Below are 18,000 nucleotides of genomic sequence, written 5' to 3' on the forward strand. Positions count from 1 at the left end.
AGGCCTCATAACAGCGATATCCACAGTTCCCCCATAACAGTGACATCCGCAGTGCCCTCATAACAGTGACGTCCACAGAGTCCCCATAACAGTAAAATATACAGTGCCCTCATAACAGTCACACTCACAGTGTCCCTATAACTAGGGTTGCCACCATTCTCAACAAAAAATACACAGGTAAAAAGGGTGTGTGGTTTGGGGACACTAGCCGTGATTGCATCATATTTAGAGTTTTACACTTTTTTTTTTTTTTTTATAAAACTCATTTTTTTGCCTATTGGGGACACCCCTGTTTTTCATTTTTATTTAGTCACTATTTTTAAATTGGCTCCCGGGTTTCAAACCCACCACCATCTGCATTGAAAACAAAGACTCTAAAAACTAAGCTATAGTTCAATGCTTATAGATGTATGATTATCTCTGGTTGAAAACCTCATTAGTTTTTTCCCATGTAATACGTATTCATATATAGCAGATGTATCATTTTATATTTTTGAGTAATTGCAAAAAAAAAGTTTGGCACAAAATTAATTACAACGCACACGGTGGTGGATTCGAAACCCATACATAGGACCTGCTAGCTTCTATTGGCCAATAGGGGTCACGTGACTGTGTGTTGGTCAGTTATTCAAAGAATGAAGGACCTGTGAGCTTTACGCCTCATGCACACGACCGTTACGTTTTTTGCGATCCGCAAAACACGGAAGCCGTCCGTGTGCTTTCCGCAAAATTTGCGGAACGGAACAGGCGGCCCATTGTAGAAATGCCAATTCTTGTCCACAAAATGGACAAGAATGGGACATGTTATATTTTTTTTGCGGGGCTAAGTAACGGAGCAATGGATGCGGAGGGAGTGGCTATTCAGAAAGAAAAAAACTTCCACACCAAGCGATAAAAGGGATACAAATGAACAAAATAATGGAGGAGGGGCAGCCCAGAGAATTGGGCAAAGCGACCCCCCAAAAAAGAAATATAGAGGAAGAAGAGGGAATGGGAAGCGAAAATCCGGTATCCAAAAAGAGCAAGGGAAAGTAATGGGGATATTCAATCTGAGCTCATATACCCTGACCGAGCCTGAGAAAAGAGTGCTGGGAAAGGGGTAAAATTTTGCACCGACCCAATAAATTTGAGATGTTTCTAGACATACATAAATATATCAGAAAACTCAATATTGCTAAATATTGTATCAGTACACAAAACGCACCTCTAAAAAATAAGATAGTAGATATGACTGAAGTCCCCTTATTAAATAGTGGAGTAGTGGAAAAATAAGTAATCCATACAAAATTAAAGGAAAAATGGAGGCCTTCAAGACAGGCTTAATAAAAGAACTGGAAAATATGGAAATAAAACCACGGCACTTCAATCTAACTAAAGAGGAAAGAACAGCCCTAAAGAACTTAGAAAAGAATTCCAATATAGTAATAAAACCGGCTGATAAATGGGGAGGAGTGGTAGTTATGGATTTTACCAAGTATGAACAGGAACTTGAGAGGTTAATATCAGATGAGACGACCTATGTGCCCCTGCAAGAAAATCCCACATCCAAATATCAGAGCAAGCTAAATATATTCCTGAAGTCCGGCTTTGAGCAAAATATCCTGAATAAAAGAGAGTTAGATTATCTCATGATTAAATCCCCAGTAGTCCCAGTCATATACCAACTTCCAAAAATCCACAAAGATTTGACCAATCCCCCGGGGAGACCCATAATTTTGGGGATTGATTCACTGAGCAGCAGGTTGTCAGAATATGCTAACTTCTTTCTACAGAAGTATATGGTTAGTGCGCCCTCGCATTTTCGGGATACGGGGAGTGTTATTGATGTGGTCAAGAATTTTGGTAGTATTAAAGATATCAACAATTTTTGGCTGGCGACTGTGGACGTGACATCGCTGTATACCAGCATCCTGTCCACCGTCAGACTGAGAGCGATTAAAGCTGCATTGGCTAAGGATGAGTTTATGCCAGAACAACAGGGTCAATTCATCCTAGATAGTGTGGAATTTTGCTTGAAACACAACTTTTTTTGGTTTAAGGGACAGTACTATTTACAGCAGACCGGAACGGCGATGGGGGCAAAATTCGCCCCCAGTTACGATAATATTTTTATGAATCTATGGGAGGAAGAATTTATACAACCTATTTTGTCAAAGTGTATTTCAGGTGGCACATTAGTTGTCTGGAGAAGATACATACTGTAGATGACTGCCTGCTGTTCTGGGAGGGAGAAAGACAGGGATTGGAAGCCCTCATAGAATCATTAAATATAAACAACTGGAATATTAAATTTACAGGCACCATCAGCAATATCTCCATTGACTTCCTAGATCTAACTATTTATGTTGAACAGGACCAATTAAAAACAAAAAACTTTTTTTTTAATCGGACGTCAATGGATATATTGATACCTCTAGCTGCCACCATTCCCCTTGGATTTAAAAAATATATATATATCTAAGGGGGAGCTTACTAGAATCAGCCGGAATTGCACGGAGGAAGCTGTGTATGAAGAACAGAGCCGAATTATTCAAGACCGCTTTGTAGAGAAGGGGTACCATATTGAAGATCTAAATGGGAGTAAGGTGGATTATGATAGGAGGTCAGGGAAGAAAGAAAGAGGAGCTTTGAGGAAAGAGAAAGATTTTCGCTTGACGTTTCTAACCCAGTATAATATAGGAGCTGGGGTGATTAAAAATGCTATCCGCAAGAATTGGTCGATTCTAAGAAATGATCCCATATTGGGAAGCATTATACCCAAAAAACCTGATATCATTTATAAAAGAGCCCCCAATATGCGCAACCATCTGGTGCATAGTGCTATACAGGAGATAAATGAGCAGAAACACAAGCCACAATTCATATGGTGCGGCTTTTGCCTGCCATGTAAAAACAGAGCCGTAACAGATAGGGAGCGATGCGCACAGACATTTGAATCTACAGTGAAAGGCAATCGCCACAAGATCAATGGCGAAATCACCTGTGAAAAAGAAGGTGTTATCTATCTGCTAGAATGCCCGTGCGGGTTGCAGTATGTCGGGCATACCACCCGCAAACTGAAAATAAGAATTTAGGAACACATACGAAATATAAAAAAGGGCCTTGAAACCCATAGTGTTTCATTACATTTAAAAAGACGCACCAAAAAAATCCTAAGGGTTTGAAGTTCATGGGCATAGAACTGGTTAAACCACACTGGCGGGGTGGAGACCAGATTGCTAGAATCAACAAATGGGAGGTTGAGTGAATTTATAAGTTGGGGACTTTGCAGCCAGGCGGCTAAAATGTTGAATTTGATCTAAAGCCATGCCTAGTATAGCACTTACAGTTGGTTGCGATATATGGGGTAGGACTTTCCATCTCCTTTCTATCTCCGGAGTCAGCTATGCGAAAAGACTCCCTATTGGTGGTAGGGACCATGTGACTTGGTCCCGTATTTTGTGAATGAAAGTGGAACAACAATAGTGGATACGTGGAGGTTGAAGGGTGTGATTGAAAATTGCCCGCTCATACAAAAAAGCTTTTGATATATCTGTAGTGGTTCTAATTGAGTACTGTTGGTATGCGATTTTATGTGACAATGTAAAGATATTATATGTCTAATTCGAGCTAGATAATATCAGTTTGTAATGAACATGTGAATATTTTTATATGAATTTTAATGGTGTCAACCGGTTGAGAGAGAGGGCAAAGTCCCATTGACTTATTAGACAGCCCAGAATTCAGTAGTTTTTTTGCCCCAGATGAAGCGTCAAGCGAAACCCAGTCGGATCTGAACATAAGACTATGTTTTAAGGCATTTTAAAACATTCGTGTTTGTGAGTATAATAAATTGTACTTTTTTACCCCTTGTGACGGTACTTCACTATCTGAGCACATCCCTTTTTGAAGGTTATACGATCTACCGGGAGGGTGTGAGCGACTGTGAGGATTCGTATGTCACTACATTTAGGAAGTGTGGAAAAATCCTGCTACGAAAGTCTATTCCTCTATGGAGATTGAAGCAGCGCGGTCCTCCATATAAAACGCATTACTGTGTGAACTTGCCCATATCACTTCAGGACCTGCAGCGCATAGAAGACAGGCAATGTATTTTGGGACTTTTTCTTTTCATTTTTTGCCTGCCCCATATGCTGATTTTAATTAGTGTAAGTATAAGGCCTCATGCACACAGCCGTTCCGTGCATTCGAGACCGCAACTTGAACGGTTCCATGATCCGTCCACACCGCAAAAAAATAGAATATGTTCTATTTTTTTGCTGTGCGGAGGCATGGACAGTGTGACATAGTAATGGGTTTTGTTTGGGAAGGCAGGTATTTTCCTCCCAACATGGGCGGCTGGGCTGATTTCCAGCCAGGTGAGATCAAATACCGGACCAGAGTTTAAGTGCTACTCTGGGTTTTGGCAGCACCTGGCTGTCCTTTAAATAGGCAGCTGGGCTCAGCAGCTGAGTCTTTGTTTTGGGATCTGAAGCATGGTGCTGTGCTGGAAGGTTGAGAGCCGCATGAGGGCTGCACACTGGGAAACAGGCCCCCTAAAGCCTGCTGTGGACTGCCGGGGATAAAATGGCTAGCAAGGTGACGTGTCTGTTCTATGGACTTTTCATTGTGTTAATTAACACCAAGACTGTAATGAGTCTTTTTTTTTTTTTTAACTCGTTTTATTGAAGTATAACAAGTAAGGCAGGTTACATCAAGACAGTGCAGGGGTAAATCCCACGGCGGGGATACAATGACATCATGATATATCTCGAGAGTCTTACATCAGACCTGAAGAGGAATCCATTCTCAGATAAATATAAGAAAACATCAGAGGTAATGAGGCATAAGCTAGAGCCCGGGATCACACAGCAGGCATATGGATAACATCCGCCACAAAATACACGATGCCCCTAGGTTTCCTCATCTAATATTCTCAAAACACAGACTTTAGGGCAGAGCGGTACTGCAGTGGGGACCAAAGTTGTCAGCACCTCTGTGACCGCTCTCCAGAAGCCTTGTAAGTGCATGCAATCCCACATGAGATGCCAGAAGTCAGCATTATCCTGCAAGCATCTGTGACACCTATTGTGAGGTAGTCTGCCCATTTTGTGCAGTCTAGTGGGCGTAAGGTAACTTCTGTACAGAATAAACAGCTGAATCAGCCTATTATTAATTGATGGGGAAACTTTTACCGGAGCCATCAGGGCTCGTGGAGGCTAACCAACAAACCAGCTGATGATACAACACGTGATGGCTTTACAGATGGCAGGAGCATCCCAGAGTGTCCATGATGTCTGGAAAGCGGTCCGTGCGGCGATCCCCAAGATGACACTATCCGATGACGTAGAAACCTACCTGCCGATGTACGAGAAGGTGGCCACAAGGGAGAATATACCCCGAGATCAGTGGGCTGAGGTCGTTGCTCCGTTCCTGAAATCCGATTCCCAGTGGGTGTATTTCGACTTGCCGGACGATCAAGCGGCCGACTACCAGAAAGTCAAGGGTGAGATTCTGGCAAGACTGGGGGGTGAATGTATTGGTCCGGGTCCAGCGGATGCATCAGTGGAGGTTTAAGCCGGCTGTGCCCGTGAGACCCCAGTATTATAACTTACTTAATCTTTTGCAAAAGTGGCTACAGCCTGAGGTGCTGAGCCCCACTGCTATGCTGGACCATCTGTTCTCCGATATGTTCTGGAGGGCTTTGCCACCCCCTCTCCAGCAATGGATCGGCCAAGTCTCTCAAGGTAATGCTCTTGAGATGGTCAACCTGGTGGAGCGCTATGAGACTACCCGGAATCTACAGGGGGGTTATTTTGGGAGGATGGTAGTCAAATCCCGTAACTCTCTACCCCAGACCCGCGGTTTGTGCCCACCAAACCCGCCTGGGATGTACCCCCTGTGGACCCAGCTCCGATAGTCTGCTGGCGGTGTCGGGAGCCTGGCCATGTACAAGCTGACTATCCACATCAGGTGGAACCCCTGGACACGAACTATGGCTTCCGTGAGTCGTTTCATGCTAGCAAGCTGTGTGCAGCGGGTGCCCCGGAGACTCTGAATCACCTGTGCCAGGTGGAGGTGGGAGACACTCCAGCGGAGGCTCTGTTGGGCTCAGGGAGTCTGGTGACCCTGGTAAGGGCTCCCCTGGTACGGTCCACTGAATATACTGGCCGGAAAGTCGGGGTCATGTGTATTCATGGAGACTTAAAAGACTACCCCACTGCTATAGTGTCTCTATCCACGGTTGCCGGCAGGTGGACCCAGGAGGTGGCTGTCGCCACAAATCTACACTACGAACTTATAATAGGGAGAGACTTCCCCGGCTTCCCGGCACTGTGGCCTGCTACGAGAGTGACTGATACCCATGAGACAGGGGTAACCCTAGCAGAGTGGCCACGGCTCAGGGGGGAGACCAGAATCATGGGAACCTGTCCGAAGGGCCAGCGGTAGGGGTGACCGCCACTTCAGTGGAAGAGGGGTCATCTGGGAATGCAGAAGACACAGGACTGGATACTTTGATTCACCTGTGCCAGGTGGAGGTGGGAGATACTCCAGCGGAGGCTCTGTTGGACTCAGGGAGTCTGGTGACCCTGGTAAGTGCTCCCCTGGTACGGTACACTGAATATACTGGCCGGAAAGTCAGGGTTATGTGTATTCATGGAGACTTAAAAGACTACCCCACTGCTATGGTGTCTGTATCCACGGTTGCCGGCAGGTGGACCCACGAAGTGACTGTAGCCACCAATCTACACTACAAACTTATAATAGGGAGAGACTTCCCGGCACTGTGGCCTGCTACGAGAGTGACTGATACCCATGAGACAGGGATAACCCTAGCAGAGTGGCCCGGCTTAGGGGGGAGACCAGAACCATGGGAACCTGAGTCCAAACGGCCAGTGGTAGCAGTGACCGCCACTTTGTTGGAAGAGAGGGAGACAACCCCGCTAAGTGTGATTGTGGGAGACATGGAGGACTTGCCACCGGGTCCTGAGCTGGCAGACCTGAATGTCTCCAGGGATAATTTTGGTACCGCCCAACTCCGGGACCTAACCACTCCGGGACCTAACCCTATCTTGAGCCTGGGAAGGAAAATGTATTAATAGTAGATGGTGAACCACAACAACCAGGGGCAGAGTCGGTGTTCCCCTGCTTTGTGGTTCATCAAGATATGTTATACCAGGTAAACCGGCTGTGAGGTGAATCCATTGAACAGTTGGTGGTGCCCCAGGCTTATCGCAAACTCGGATTAGAGTTAGCCCACCAGCATGTTCTCGGGGGTCATCTGGGAATGGAGAAGACACAGGACCGGATGCTACAACGGGTTTTACTGGCCCAGTGTGTTTGGGGAGGTGGAAGAATTCTGTAAGTCTTGCCTGACCTGCCAGGCAACTAGCCCCCAGCACCTTTTTCGCAGTCCCTTGGTACCTCTCCCGATCATCGAGGTGCAGTTTGAGCGAATCGCTATGGACCTCATAGGCCCAGTGCCAAAGTCCGCTAGAGGACACCAACACTTCTTGGTCATCCTGGACTGCGCCACTCGGTACCTGGAGGCGGTGCCACTGCGACATACATCTGCAAAGCTTATAGCTATGGAGCTAATGGAGATGTTCTCCCGAGTGGGGCTACCTAAAGAGGTTCTGACTGACCAGGGGACCCCTTTTATGTCCAAGGTCATGAGGGACCTCTGTAAGTTGCTGTATATCAGACAGTTACGGACGTCTGTGTACCATCCGCAAACAGACGGTCTGGTTGAAAGGTTTAACAAAACTCTAAAAACTAAGTTAAAAAGGGTGGTGTCTAAAGATGGGAAGGATTGGTACCTTCTTCTGCCCTATCTCATGTTCGCTGTGCGAGAGGTGCCCCAGGCTTCTACTGGGTTCTCGCCCTTCGAATTGCTTTATGGCAGACATCATCGTGGTCTGCTGGACGTGGCCAAAGAGGCGTGGGAACAGCAACCCACTCTGCATAAAAGTGTCCTGGAGTATGTTATCAAGATGCTACAGCGGATAGAGACTATTTTGCCTCTTGTCAGGGAGCATATGGGGGCCGCTCAGCGAGCCCAGAGTCAGATCTATAATCAGCAGGCTCGTGTCCAGAACTTTAACCCGGGTGATCTGGTTTTGGTTCTGGTACCGACCGTGGACAATAAGTTCCTGGCTAGATGGCAGGGGCCCTACGAGGTACTCAAGAAAGTTGGAGAGGCAAAATACAAGGTACACCAGCCAGGGCGGCGGAAGCCGGAGCAGGTTTACCATGTTAATTTACTTAAACCTTGGAAAGATAGGGAGACCTGTACTGAAGACAGCCCGCTGCCGGGTTTTCTCTGGGAAGAGGTTCCGGCCCCTCTGTCTGATGCAAGGGAAGCGGTTGCCACAGTAAAAATTGCTGACAGCCTCTCCGCTAAACAGGCTCAGGAGACCAGGGAGTTTGTTAGTCGGAACACGGATGTGTTCTCGGACCTCCCTGGACGCACTTCCGCAATCCAGCATGACATTGTAACTGAGCCTCAGGCAAAAGTCCGGTTAAAGCCATACCGGGTACCCGAGGCTCAGCGACAAGCCATCTTGGAGGAAGTGCAGCTCATGCTGCAGCTAGACGTCATCGAGGAGTCTAAAAGTGAGTGGGTCAGTCCTATAGTCTTAATACTCAAGCCAGACGGGACGTTACGGATTTGCAACGATTTTCGTAAGCTGAACGAGATATCTAAATTCGATGCATGCCTCACGTGGATGAGCTTATTGAAAGGTTAGGCCAAGCCTGGTATTTTTCTGTTTTGGACCTCACCAAAGGGTACTGGCAGGTACCCTTGATGGAGGCTGACAAAGAGAAAACTGCCTTCATTACACCAGAGGGGCTGTACCAATATAAGGTGTTACCCTTCGGTCTGCATGGCGCTCCGGCCACCTTTCAACGTCTAATGGACATTGTGCTTCGTCCACATCGGCGGTACTCCTTGGCTTACCTGGATGATATTGTCATTCACAGTACCGACTGGGAAAGTCACCTGCCCAAAGTACAGGCCGTAGTGGACTCCCTTCGAAAGGCTGGTCTAACAGCTAACCCCAAAAAATGTGCGATAAGGTTAGAGGAGACTAAATACCTAGGGTATGTCATTGGGCGCGGAGTCATCATACCCCAAGTAAACAAAATAGAGGCGATAAGGAATTGGCCCCGACCTGTCACCTCTAGGCAAGTAAAGTCTTTCCTGGGAATTCTGGGCTATTATATGAGGTTCGTTACCCATTTTGCCACTTTAGCAGCTCCATTGACAGGGCTCTTGAAAGGACGGAAGTCCGTGATGGTCCGCTGGAATGGCCAGGCGGAAGAGGCTTTCTCGCTTTGAAGTCAGCCCTGTGTGGGTCCCCGGTTTTGGTGACGCCTGGCTTCAAAAGGGAGTTTATAGTACAGACCGATGCCTCCGTAATTCGCATTGGTGCTGTAGTGTCTCAGGAAGTCAACGGGGAGGAGCATCCCGTTGTCTTCCTCAGCTATAAGCTCACTCCAGCCGAAACCTGGTACAGTATAGTGGAGAGAGAGTGTCTGGCCATCAAGTGGGCACTCGAGTCTCTCCGCTTTTATCTGTTGGGGAGAAAGTTCCGACTGGTGACCGACCACTCCTCTCTCAAGTGGATGAGCCAGGCCAAAGAGAGGAATGCTCGGGTCACCAGATGGTTCTTGTCCTTGGAAAACTTTAAGTTTACAGTAGAACACAGGGCAGGCCAGTTACAGGGAAAGGCGGATGCCCTGTCCCGGGTACACTGTCTGGCGTCGTGTTCACCCCCTCAGGGTTGAACAAGGGGGGGTATGTGACATAGCAAGGGGTTTCGTTTGGGAAGGCAGGTATTTTCCTCCTAACATGGGCGGCTAGGCTGATTTCCAGCCAGGTGAGATCAAATACCGGACCGGAGTTTAAGTGCCGGTCCGGGTTTTGGCAGCACCTGGCTGTCCTTTAAATAGGTAGCTGGGCTCAGCATCTGAGTCTCTGTTTTGGGATCTGAAACATGGTGCTGTGCTGGAAGGTTGAGAGCCACATGAGGGCTGCACACTGGGAAACAGGCCCCCTAAAGCCTGCTGTGGACTGTCGGGGATAAAATGGCTAGCAAAGTGATGTGTCTGTTCTATGGACTTTTCATTGTGTGAATTAACACCAAGACTGTAATGAGTCGTTTTTCTTTTGCCTTTTGTGTGAATAAACACTGACATTTTGATTTACGAACTTGTTTTGCCTCTGTACTGCGTCCGCTTACCCTGCCTACCAGAGCAAATCCTCACAACAGAAACACCACGGAAGCACTCAGTAGTGCTTCTGTGGGGTTCCATGCCTCTGTTCCGCACCGCAGCTCCGGATTGCGGACCTATTCAATAGGCGCAATACGGCCACGGCTGTGTGCATGAGGCCTAAAGCTGTAGTCTGCTCTCCCTGCACTCACTGGAAGCCTTTTGGCACCAGGAGAGGTATAGGGTGGACTCTCATTGCATTCATTGGAGTCCATCTGGCACTAGGAGATGTATGGAGTGGGCTCGGCATGCATGTTGGTACCTGCATTCCCTGGATTCAATGGAGGCCATTTTGGCACCAAAAATGATAAAAATCAGAGTTGGCCCAGCATGCATGTGTAACCTGCACTGCCTGAATTTTATGGTGGCCGTTATGGCATATAACAGGTAGAATTAACAAGGAAAATGTAAAATATCCTTATCTGAGGTGTATAAGGAGATTAGGGATAGGGAGGATAAGAAAATGGAATCCAAGTTGTTTCAGCAATGGGAATCGCTTCTGGGTAGATCAGAGTGGAAGGATAAGATTATAGATGGATGGATGAGAGTAAGAAAGGCAGTGACATGTCGAAAATGGAGGGAGACCCAGTTTAAATTGCTTCACAGAGCCATATATGCCTTTAATTTACCCCAGAATGCTGCCCATCCTAATAGAATGGTGATGTGTCTTAAATGTAAAGAACCAAAAGCAAACCTTGATCATTGTGTTTGGAAGTGTCTAATAACACAGACATATTGGAAGGAGATACTTACATGGATTAAGTAAACATGGAATATAGAACTGGCATGTGAGCCACAAGTGGTACTTTTTCATATATATGAGGACCGAATGAGAGTCCCAAGGCTGGTAGATGGGACACTTTTAGTGGCGCTGAGATGCTTGCTTAATAAATGGTTAGAGCCACAAACCCCGTCTCTGACAGAGTTTGTGGGACAAATTAAACATGTTTTGCTGATGGAACAACTTGATGCAGAATCACACAAGAATAGCACGTCGACACACTTCTTAAACAAATGGAAAACATTTATTAGTAAAAATTTGTCAGGAGAACATATTCAAAGGATCATGAATAACTTCAGACATACAAAATGGTATCTAACAGGGGATCTAAAAGGAACACTGGGGAAATTGAAAGTGCACTAAGTGGAGAAAATAATGAACCATGGAAAGGAGAAGGAGTAAAGGTGAAATGAGACACATCCAGAGAGGGTTGAGGGTGGGGGGATGGTTGGGGAGTAAATTGGTGAAAGCATGTTACATATCTACTAAAACATGTGCTCATTTCTATGGAAAAAATAAGTTGTAAATGTGTACTACTGGAACTGTATTTTGATGATGTTCATGTGCAATTGTCTCAAAATAATGATTGTGTAATCATTTGTATTACAAGCTTTGAAAACACAAATAAAACGTTATTTAAAGAAATAAAAGGATATATTACAACAAATCTGCCGATAAGATGACAAAAAATATTATTGACAAAGTGTTGAAAGGCAACAGGAGCATTAGTCAGGCCAAAAGGCATGACCAGGTTTCCATCTTGGAAAACCACTTCCAGGGAAGACCTAAAACCATAGGAGTAGGAAGCCCATCCAGGACATAGCAAGAAATAACCTCATTATGGAGGGCCGAATGTTATGTACAATGTGTGTCATGTTCCCCTGAGTAAGAGGAGCAGAGTCGATAGATCTAAGTAATGGACTAAAACAAAACCCCAAAGTCCGAGCAAACTGAGCATCCACCAAATTGACCCCCGCCCTACTGTCTAAGAAAACAGAAATCTTCTCAGTTTTATTACCTGAAACTACCGTAGCTGGCAAAACAAACTGTGAGTACGTATGGAGTTAATGTATACACCCAGGTTGTCATCCTCCGCACAACCTGGTTGTTACTTTTTCTTAGGTACCGTTGGACAAACACCAATGAAATGACCCCTCTGACAACAGAAAAAACAAACCCCAGAGGAGGACCAACCTGACGAGTGCTCCCCCTAGTTGCATAGGTTCGTCTGAGTCAGGACCAGCTGACTCCTGCTTGAGAAAAGTAGGTGGGGGACACGAACTCCTCAGCTTATCCCTAAGGCCTCTATCAATTCTTATAGATAGCGACATAGCAGCCTCCAGGAATATAGGAGTCTCGTACAGTGCAAGCGCATATTTTATGTTTTCTGACAACCCTTGGCAAAACTGACTCCTGAGAGCCGGGTCATTCCACTTAGCATCCGTGGCCCACCTTCGAAATTCAGAACAATAAACCTTTGCTGACTGATCTCTCTGCTGAAGCCGCCGTAATCAAGACTCAGCTAGAGAGACTCGGACAGGGATATCGTATATGAGACCCAAGGCCTCAAAAAACCTGAGGGCCTGGGCACAAGCTGGCAGCGAAAAAGTCCAGGATTGAGTATCCCCTTGAAGAAGGGAGATAACAATCCCCACCCGCTGTTCCTCATTACCTGAGGAATTTCGGCGCAGCCTGAAATACAATTTACAGGCTTCACGGAACACCACAAATTTGTTTCTTCCTCCAGAAAATCTGTCAGGGAGAGCAACCATAGGTTTCGGATTAACCTGGTTACCCATGGTAACCACTGGTCTCAAGGATTGCTGCAGTTGCTGCTGCTCAAGGACCGACGCCTTCTATTCTGTCACTTCAAGAGACAGACCTTGCAGCTGCTTTGCCAAAGCAGCAATAGGATCCATAGTGGATCTTAAAATAATTTTTTTTTTCAAAATAAGGGCCAGATATCATATCACGTGCGGTATGGCAGGTACTAGACGTGTCCTAACACAAGGGAGAGGGAGGAGTGGTGACCCCTAACTCACCTAGCATTGGCACCTAGCTACCCTGACGTCCCTAGATGGGTTGCTCACCCTTATACCGATCACGTGCCTTGTCCCTGACTTACCCTGGAAGAAGCCCTAGGTAGTGAGTAGGGCAGTGGGAGCACTAGTCCTCATCACTGACACTATGGGTAACAACAGGGAGTGGACAAACAACACAAACACCACAGATAACCCCGAAGGGAGACAACAAACAGTATACAAAAAACTGAAGAGGACCCGAAATCCAACTGCACTGGTTCCAACTGCTCCAGCAACTCCACAGCAACACCACCTGAGGTCAGAATAGATAACCTGAAAGGAAGGTCTATATCTGGCAACAAGGGAAGTAGGAAGAGAGACTAAATAGTGGCTGGGAGTAGCAGACCCACAACAGCTGAAAGGAAAACTACCGATACCTAGATAGGACAAAAAGAATAATAAACCAAAACAGAAAAACCTGGATTGGAATCATTCCCACAACTAGGTCATGAAGTGATCCCTTGAAATCGGGCGAGTAGCCACCCGCTGCGACCTTCTGACCCCAGGCACCACAGGGTCAGCGATAGGTTCTCCTGAATACGGCAACACCCCATATGTGATGGTGTGAGTGATTGTCTTATGTGGGGGTTCATTTTTTGTGGGATGAGGTGACATTTTCATTTGGTACCATTTTGGGAATATATATAATTTTTTGATCACGCGATATTAGGCATTTTGCAAGGCGAGGTGACAAAAAATGACTGGGACAGTTTTTATTTATTTATGTTTACAGCATTCAGCTGACAGGGAATGTCATGTGATATTTTTATAGAGCAGGTTGTTATGGACGCAGCAATACCTAATATGTCTATTTTTTATTTTTTTTGTTAAGTTTCACACACTAAAAGCATTTTTCTTTCAAAATTATTTTTATTAATCAGCAGAATTGTACAGTTGAATTTGACAACATACATTGTAATTCACAAATATCTCAAGTTCGCAAATGCAAATAAAGGTAAAACGTCTGACACCATTTTTAGGAGATGTTGTTATCATTCTCTTTGATATAAAGAGTGAAAGTCAGACTACTATCACTGGGTTTAGTTTTGCAGAACCGAATATAAACAAACCAAAAAGATGTGTAAACAATGAAATAATAAATAAGAGATAAGTAAGATGAGGAATAGGGAAGAATCAGATAGGCGAAGAGAGGGAGGGGACGGGTCCATGTGGCCAGCTATTCTCCACTAGATAGCCATACGGTTCTGTGACAAGGACAGGGTACAAGCTCAGATTATTGCTCCTCTTTGACAGCCTCAGTATTCCATAAGTGACAGTGTGTGATCTATATGCTTGCATAGATAGGGCTGCCCAGATGAAAGGATGGGGTGTCTATGGCTCTTTGTTAGGTCCTGATGCACAGTATTGTTTACAGGGTCCCCAAAGTTTCATATATATATGGTAATTCCTGTTTTCCCACCCCGCTAGTTCTTCAAAGTGACATATTTGATCCACTTTATCCACCCATTGCTCTAAAGTGGGGGGTTCTTTACTAAGCCATTTGAGAGGAATCAATAGCCTTGCCGCTTGTAATAGATGGGTGGCTAGGTCATTCTTAGCTGGGCGTCAAGTATCATTTGGGAGCCATAAAAGGATTGACTCTGAAGTTAGCTTAATATTAGCCGAGGTAATCATATTAACCTCTCTCGTTACCTCTTCCCAATAATTTGAAATCTTTGGGCAGAAATAGAAGTTGTGACTCAGTGTACCCTCCCTGTCCTCGCATCTTCCAGCACAGTTCCGATGACTGCAAGCCTAATAGATGCATTTGTTTAGGGGTATTATACCAGTGTGTCATCACTTATATGAGTGTTCCTGGATTCTCACACATCTGGAAAAGCCATGAGAACAAAGGTATGGCACATAGCAGGTAGTATTTAGTGTTAGGTTCCCGTCTTACAGAGATCGCCTTGACGTTTGGCAGAAGGGCCCAAATGGTTTTGTACAAAATGAATTTGCCAAGCATCTCACTTTATAAATAAGCGTAGCATTAGCACTTGAATATTTTTTGTGACTATGGCATTATTGTACTTTATCTGGTTTGCAGAATGCTGTTGCATTGTCTTTTTTCTCTGTTTTTCTAGCCATGGCAGCGTGCACCTGCGCATTAGGATGTGTTGACTAACGCCCTTTCTTTTGCAGGCTCTCACAGGGGTGCCACTGCCAGGCCCAGAAGCAATGAGCGCTTCCATCAATACAGATGGAAGCGCTCATTGCTGAAGCGCTGATGCCCACATACTGCGGCGGGGCATGGGAGTGGAGCACATAGTTCCCTGCCCGCCGCCGATCACCGCCATAGGCTTCAGGCCTAGTGGGCCTGAGGCAGGGGAGGGCTGGCAGCCTTAGTCCTGGGGGCAAACCAGTCAAGTGGCCCATTTTAGCCCCGTCCATTATTAAAATCCCCTCCTACATATAATAGGCCACTCCCAACAAACACTTTACAGCTGAAATTCTATTGTTGAGGCCTGTCTCTACACATCATATGGAGAGGGGAGGGCGTGTCCTGGCTGCACTGCCTGCTTCAGATTATACAATAAACTGCAGGCTACAGCCAGTAAGCTCCTCCCTCCCCAGATCCTGCTCAAGGCTTGCTGTTCCCTCCACCATCTGCCACCCGCCCGTGGCCTGCTGCCCCCTTTGGCCGTCCTCACCCAGCTATGAATCCTCCTTCTGCAAATGGCAGGAGGAGGAGCCGGAGCATATCCTCTCCTACATAGCGCCACATACCTCTTACATCCAGTGATGTCACCTTTGTTGTAGACGTTCTCTTTCTCTATCTTCTCCATTCAGACCAGACCGCCATGATGATTTTTCAGCCATCTCCCATCTCTGCAGAGATTGACAAACAGACATTAGTTTCCCACATTTCCATCATCTTCACATCTTCTGAACACCCTTTCCTGCCACCCCCAATACTATACTGCAGAGAAAGTCCCCCTGGATATACTATTACCACACAGATAGTGCCCCCAATACTGTGCCCACTGTGCCCCCAATACTATACTGCAGATACAGTCCCCCTGGAAATACTGCTACCACACAGATAGTGCCCCAATACTGTGGCCACTATGCCCCCAATACTATACTGCAGAAACAGTCCCCTGGAAATACTACTACCACACAGATAGTGCCCCCTTAAACAATTATTGGCACACAGTGCTCTAAAAAATAACTGCACCCAGACACTAATAGTATAAAGATAATGTCCCCCAAAAATAATTGTGCTAAGCTGATACTATGCCAGGGTGCCCCCAAAGTAACAGTGCTCCCCAAAATCCCACCAATAGAAATAATTCTCTGCCAGAGCACATTTAGCAGTAATAATGCCCCTATAGTGCCCTAGTAATCATGTTCCTCATAGCCCCCAGTAGTAGTAAAGATCCCCATCATACCCCCTAGTAGTAATAATTCTCCCTATAATCTGACAGTACATGAAATACCCCCGCTTAGTGCCCGCAGTTGAGCTAATGTCCCCATAATGTATGCCAGTATAAAATACTCCTATATAGTGCCCCAGTAAATGCCCTCATAGTGCTTCTCTCCCCCTTCCCCATAGTGTCCCCCATAATATGCCAGTAAAAAAATGCCCCTTCTTAGTGCCCCCAGCAGATGCCCCTATAGTGCTCCTCTTCCCCACAATGTGCCAGTAAAAAATGCCCCTTCTTAGTGCCACCATATGCCCCAATAGTGCTCCACTCCCCCATAGTGCCCCCAAATAATGCCCTATAGTGCCGCTCTCCTCTATAGTGCCTCCCATAATGTGCCAGTAAAAAATGCCCCCTTAGTGCCACCAAATGCTATAGTGCCCCCCATAATGTGCCAATACAAAAGGCCCCTTTAGAGCCCCCACTTCACCATAGTGCCCCCAAATAATGCCCCTATAGTAACACCAGATGCCCCATAGTGCCACTCTCCCCTATAGTGCCCCCTATAATGTGCCAATAATTAAAAAAAAGCCCCTTTAGAGCCCCCAGATACCCCCATAGTGCTCCTCTCCCCCATGGTGCCCCCCCATAATGTGCCAGTAAGAAATGCACACATAGTGCCATCTCATCCCATAGTGCCAGCTCATCTCAAAGTGCAAGCTCCCCCCTATAGTGCCAGCCCCCCCATAGTGTCAGCCCCCCCATAGTGTCAGCCCCCCCATAGTGCCAGCTTCCCCATAGTGTCAGCCCCCCATAGTGCCAGCTTCCCCATAGTGCCAGCTCCCCCCATAGTGCCAGCTCCCCCCATAGTGCCAGCTCCCCCCCATAGTGCCAGCTCCCCTAAAGTGCCAGCCCACCCCATAGTGTCAGCCCCCCCATAGTGCCAGCCCCCCCATAGTGCCAGCTCCCCCATAGTGCCAGCCCCTCCCCCACAGTGCCAGCTCCCCCATAGTGCCAGCCCCCCTTATAGTGCCAGCTCCCCCTATAGTGCAAGCCCCCCATAGTGCCAGCTCCCCCTCATAGTGCCAGCACCCCCATAGCCACAGTGCCAGCTACCTCATAGCCATAGTGCCAGCTCCCCCCATAGTGCCAGCTCCCCCCCATAGTGCCAGCTTCCCCATAGCCATAGTGCCAGCTCCACCCGCAAAGAAAAAAAACCAAAACACTAATACTTACCTCCATCAGCAGCGATGCAGGCCTCTTCCGGCCTGTGTCCCTGCTGTGTGCTGCACAGCTCAGGCGTCGCGATGATAATGACGTCATCGCGCTGCCTGAGCCGGCCTCTGATAGACTGCAGGCATAATGCCTGCGGCCTATTAGAAGAACAGGGGAGGGACACGCCTCTCCCTCCCCTGCCCCACAGCACAGCCATCTGTATCGCTGTCCTGAGGACGGCAATACAGATGAATATGGAGATGAGCGCTTCCACAATTGAAGCGCTCATCTCCTACTGCCC

At 46.7% G+C, this 18,000-nt stretch overlaps 1 protein-coding gene across 1 annotated transcript in view; it reads left to right on the forward strand.

Moving 5' to 3' along the window:
- The first annotated feature begins 1,298 nt into the window (after window positions 1-1,298).
- Window positions 1,299-18,000, forward strand: part of SRSF1 (serine and arginine rich splicing factor 1) — a 117,466-nt gene continuing 100,764 nt past the window's right edge. The window contains exon 1 of the mRNA XM_040422227.1: window positions 1,299-1,998. Coding sequence (XP_040278161.1) covers window positions 1,299-1,998 — 700 coding nt within the window. The remainder of the gene's footprint in view (window positions 1,999-18,000) is intronic.

The sequence above is a fragment of the Bufo bufo genome, chromosome 3 (genome assembly GCF_905171765.1).
Source record: "Bufo bufo chromosome 3, aBufBuf1.1, whole genome shotgun sequence".
NCBI lineage: Eukaryota > Metazoa > Chordata > Amphibia > Anura > Bufonidae > Bufo > Bufo bufo.